Source organism: Patagioenas fasciata, chromosome 28 (assembly GCF_037038585.1).
Source record: "Patagioenas fasciata isolate bPatFas1 chromosome 28, bPatFas1.hap1, whole genome shotgun sequence".
NCBI classification, from domain to species: domain Eukaryota; kingdom Metazoa; phylum Chordata; class Aves; order Columbiformes; family Columbidae; genus Patagioenas; species Patagioenas fasciata.
This window is the reverse complement of record NC_092547.1, coordinates 627929-633425: the sequence shown is the minus strand read 5'-3', so window position 1 is coordinate 633425 and position 5497 is coordinate 627929. Positions and strand designations below refer to the sequence as shown.

The 5497-nt window shown below is 57.0% G+C and overlaps 1 protein-coding gene across 1 annotated transcript; it reads left to right on the top strand.

Annotated features, from left to right (window-relative positions):
• The first annotated feature begins 462 nt into the window (after positions 1–462).
• Positions 463–5154, top strand: LOC136115896 (zinc finger protein 541-like). The gene is made up of 6 exons (XM_071799828.1): positions 463–562; positions 3563–3638; positions 3796–3884; positions 4076–4207; positions 4588–4709; positions 4863–5154. Exons 1-6 carry the CDS (start codon positions 560–562, stop codon positions 5152–5154), a joined length of 714 nt encoding a protein of 237 aa, XP_071655929.1. The 5' UTR covers positions 463–559.
• Positions 5155–5497: the final 343 nt, after the last annotated feature.

Genomic DNA, 5497 nt, shown 5'->3' with positions numbered 1-5497 from the left:
CCCCGTGTCGGTTGCAGTGTTGACCCTGCTGTCCATGGCGAGCTCCAGCACCATCCCCGGGAGCTCCAGCACCGTCCCCGGAAGCTCCAGCGCCGTCCCCGGGAGCTCCAGCGCCGTCCCCGGGAACTCCAGCACCATCCCCGGGAGCTCCAGCACCATCCCCGGGAGCTCCAGTGCTGTCCCCGGGAGCTCCAGTGCCATCCTCGGGAGCTCCAGTGCCATCCCTGGGAGCTCCAGTGCCATCCCTGGGAGCTCCAGTGCCATCCCTGGGAGCTCCAGTGCCGTCCCTGGGAGCTCCAGCTCCATCCCCAGGAGCTCCAGCGCCATCCCTGGGAGCTCCAGCGCCATCCCTGGGAGCTCCAGTGCTGTCCCTGGGAGCTCCAGCGCCATCCCCGGGAGCTCCAGTGCTGTCCCCGGGAGCTCCAGTGCCATCCCTGGAAACTCCAGCGCCATCCCTGGGAGCTCCAGTGCCGTCCCTGGGAGCTCCAGCGCTGTCCCCGGCGCCGTCCTTAACCTGGAGCTGGCCCTGCACTGCCTGCACGCAGCGCGCGGCGACCTGATGGTGAGTGACCCCAAAACCCCCAATATCACCCCAAACCCCCCGATATCACCCCAAACCCCCCGATATCACCCCAAAACCCCCTGATATCACCCCCAAAAGCCCCAATATCACCCCCATGCCCCCGATATCACTCCAAAAGCCCCGATATCACCCCAAAACCGCTGATATTTCCCCAAAACACCCTGGTATTTCCCCAAATCCCCGATATCTCCCCAAACCCCCCGATATCACCCCAAAACCCCGATATCACCCCAAAACCTCTCGATATCACCCCAAAACCCCTGATATCTCCCCAAAACCCCCCGATATCACCCCAAAACCCCGATATCTCCCCAAAACACCCCGATATCACCCCCAAAAGCCCCTGGTATCTCCCCAAAACCCCCGATATCTCCCAAAACCCCTTGATATCACCCCAAAAGCCCCCGATATCACCCCAACCCCCCCGATATCACCCCAAACCCCCCTGATATCTCCCCAAAACCCCTTGATATCACCCCAGAACCCCCCGATATCACCCCAAAATCCCCGATATCTCCCCAAAACCCCCCAATATCACCTCAAAACCCCCCTGATATCACCCCAAACCCCCCTGATATCACCCCAAACCCCCTTGATATCTCCCCAGAACCCGCTGATATCACCCCAAACCCCTCTGGTATCTCCCCAAACCCCCCGATATCACCCCAAAACCCCCTGATATCACCCCAAACCCCCTTGATACCTCCCCAGAACCCCTTGATATCTCCCCAGAACCCGCTGATATCATCCCAAACCACCCCGGTATCTCCCCAAAACCCCCTGATATCTCCCCAAACCCCCTGATATCTCCCCAAAACCCCCTGATATCACCCCCATGCCCCCGATATCACTCCAAAACCCCCCGATATCTCCCCCAAACCCCCGATATCTCCCCAAAAGCCCCGATATCTCCCCAAAACCCCCCGATATCACCTCAAAATCTCCCGATATCACCCCAAACCCCCTTGATATCTCCCCAAAACCCCTTGATATCTCCCCAGAACCCCCTGATATTACCCCAAAACCCCCCGATATCTCCCCAAAACCCCCCTATATCACCCCAAACCCTCCCGATATCACCCCAAACCCCCCGATATCTCCCCAAAACCCCTGATATCACCCCAAAACCCCCCCGATATGACCCCAAATCCCCATGATACCACCCCAAAACCCCCCGATATCACCCCAAAGCCCCCTGATATCACCCCCAAAAGCCACAGTATCACCCCCATGCCCTCGATATCACTCCAAAACCCCCGATATCACCCCAAACCCCCCAATATCTCCCCCAAGCCCCCCGATATCACCCTAAAACCCCCTGATATCTCCCCAAAACCCCCTGATATCACCCCAGAACCCCCCGATATCACCCCAAAAGCCCCAATATCACCCCCATGCCCCCGATATCTCCCCAAACCCCCCGATATCACCTCAAAATCTCCCGATATCACCCAAAACTCCCCCGATATCACCCCAAACCCCCTTGATATCTCCCCAAAACCCCTTGATAACTCTCCAGAACCCCCTGATATCACCCCAAAACCCCCCGGTATCTCCCCAAACCCCCCGATGTCACCCCAAAACCCCCTGATATCACCCCAAAATCCCCTGATATCTCCCCAAACCCCCCTGATATCACCCCAAAACCTCCTGATATCTCCCCAAAACCCCTTGATACCAGCCCAGAACCCCCTAATATCACCCCCAAACCCACCAATATCATCCCCAAAAGCCCCAGTATCACCCCCATGCCCCCGATATCACCCCAAACCCCCCGATATCACCCCAAAACCCCCTGATATCTCCCCAGAACCCCCAGATATCACCCCAAAACCCCCTGATATCTCCCCAAATCCCATTGATATCACCCCAAAAACCCCCGATATCTCCCCAAAACCCCGATATCTCCCCAAAACCCCCCGATATCACCCCAAATCCCGCTGATATCTCCCCAAAACACCCCAATATCTCCCCAAAACACCCTGGTATCTGCCCAAATCCCCTTGATATCACCCCAGAACCCCTTGATATCACCCCAAAACCCTATGATATCTCCCCAAAACCCCCCGATATCACCTCAAAATCTCCCGATATCACCCCAAACCCCCCGATATCACCCCAAAACCTCCCGATATCTCCCCAAACCCCCTGATATCACCCCAAAGCCCCCGATATCACCCCAAAACCCCTTGTTATCACCCCAGAACCCCCCGATATCACCCCCAAGCCACCCGATATCACCCCCAAAAGCCCCAATATCACCCCCATGCCCCCGATATCTCCCCAAAACCCCCGATATCTCCCCAAACCCCCCTGATATCTCCCCAAAACCCCCCGATATCTCCCCAAAACACCTTGATATCACCCCAAAACCCCCTGATATCTCCCCAAATCCCCTGATATCACCCCAAAACCCCTCAATATCACCACAAAACCCCCTGATATCTCCCCAAAACCCCTCGATATCTCTTCATAACCCCCTGATATCTCCCCAATGCCCCTCAATGTTACCCCAAAACCCCCGATATCACCCCAAAACCCCCCGATATCTCCCCAAAACACCCCGATATCTCCCCAAAACACCTCGATATCACCCCAAACCCCCCAATATCAGCCCAAAACCCCCTGATATCTCCTCAAATCCCCTGATATCACCCCAGAACCCCTCGATATCACCCCAAACCCCCTGATATCTCCCCAAAACCCCTTGATATCACCTCAGAACCCCCTGATTTCACACCAAACCCCCCGATATCACCCCAAACCCCCCAATATCTCCCCAAAGCCCCCTGATATCACCCCCAAACCTCCTGATATCGCCCCAAAACCCCCCGATATCTCCCCAAGCCCCCCGATACCTCCCCAAACCCCCCGATATCTCCCCAAAACCCCCCCGATATCACCCAAAACCCCCAAAATCACAACTTGGGGCGTCCTGCTCCGAATGGAAGGCGAACCCCGAGCCTTTTCCTCTTGCAGAAGGCGCTGGAGATGCTGCTTTCGGGGGGGCCCCCCAAGTCCGAATCGGACCCTCTGGCCAATTATCATTACGCAGGTAAACGAGGAACGGGGCCCATTCCCCCCCCAGGACACAAACAGACACCACGATACCCTTTCCACGCTGATTTAAACATCTTGGGCTGCCGATAACGACCCCCCCGCCCCATTTGCTAATTGCGTTCCCCATAACGAACCCGCTCATTGCCCCGCAGGCTCGGACACGTGGACGCCATTGGAGCAGCAGCTTTTCCACCGTGCTTTTGCCACCCACAAGAAGGACTTTTATCGCATCCACAAGAAGGTAAATCCCCCAAAATCATCGGTTTTTAACCCAAAAAGCCGCGTTTTTGAGTCACGCATCGAACTCCCGTTCTCCAAATGTCATTTTGCTGCTTAACGCTGCAAAAAAGGCACCGGAATGAGACAAAACGAGGCGTAAATGTGATTTACCGCGGCGTTTCCATCCTAAACCGCCCCTATCCCCTCGCTTAGGTCCAGACTAAGACTGTGGCCCAGTGTGTTGAATATTACTACATCTGGAAGAAAACGACCAAACTCAAGTCCTACCGAGCAAAAGGGACGGGCAAAAAAGCCAAGAGAAACAAGGAAAAGGCCGAGGAGAAGGTAGAAAACGCGTTTACGCGGAATTTGCGCCACGGGAAAACCGCCTTGAGGCCAAAAAAGCGGCTTTTTGGGCCCGAAATGGGCTCGATTGGCTGCAGGTTGATTGCAGTGATTCCAGGTATTAACGATCCTGGTGGGGTTTGAATGGTTTGGGGGATATTCTGTGGTTTTGGCTTCGCCGCCGAAGGGAATTGCTGTGCGTTCCCTGCCAAAAAGCGGTGGTTTGTGTCACAAAAAGAGCCGGTTTTGGCTCTTTTAGCCTCACCTGGCTGAGTTGTCTCTATGGGCTGTTCCATAGGGTCTTGTTTCCAAGCTGGTTTATTCTCAGCGCTCTCGACCTTTGGTGAAAGGGGGGAATGAGGGGAATCTCTGCTTTCCAGGCCACTTTCCAGCCCCCGAAGAAGAAGCCCCGTCCCTCGCCCGAGGAAAGGGCCAAAACGAAGCAGCAAATGGCCCAAAATGAGGGCGCCGGGGAGTCCTTTCCATGCACGGAGTGCGGCAGGTGAGTTGTTGCTTATTTGGGGATAAAGAGGTTAAAAGGTGTTAAAGCCACCCGGCGCGGAGCCGAGAAACGGCGCCGGGCCCGCGCCAAAACGCACCCAGAGAGGGTGAAGCCAAAAAGCACTAAAACCTGGGTTTTCCGCCCCGTTTCCAGGGCGTTTGCCACGATGCGGGGCAAGAACGCACACATGAGGTGGCACCGGGCGCGGGAGCTGCAGGCGGGGACCGAGCTGACCCCAAAGGGCTTGGAAATTGAGGACAAACCAGCCGAAATGGTGATTGCTGCGCTGGTTCTGGAGCCGCAGGCCGGGACCGAGCTGCCCATAAAGTGCTTGAAGATTGAGGAGAAACCAGCTGAAATGGCGATTGCGGGACCGGAGCTGCAGGTCGGTGTGGGGGGGAATTGGGGTCTGGTGTGGGGGGGGGGACATTGGGGGTCGGTGTGAGGGGGAATTGGGGGTCGGTGTGGGGGGGAAGTTGGGGGTCAGTCTGGGGAGGATTTGAGGGGTCAGTCTGGGGAGGATTTGGGGGTCGATGTGAGGGGCATTAGGGGTTGGTGTGGGGGGCGTTGGGGGTCAGTGCGAGGGGGAATTAGGGTCCGGGGGGGGATTGGGGGTCGGTGTTTGAGGGGGGAACTGGGGGGTTGGTGTGCGGGGGCGGCCTTGGGGGTCGGTGTGAGGGGGCATTGGGGGTCAGTCTGGGGAGGAATTGGGGGTCGGGGGGGCATTTGGGGGTCGGTGGGGGGGAGCTGGGGGTCGGGGTTTGGGGGGAGCTGGGGGTCGGGTGGGG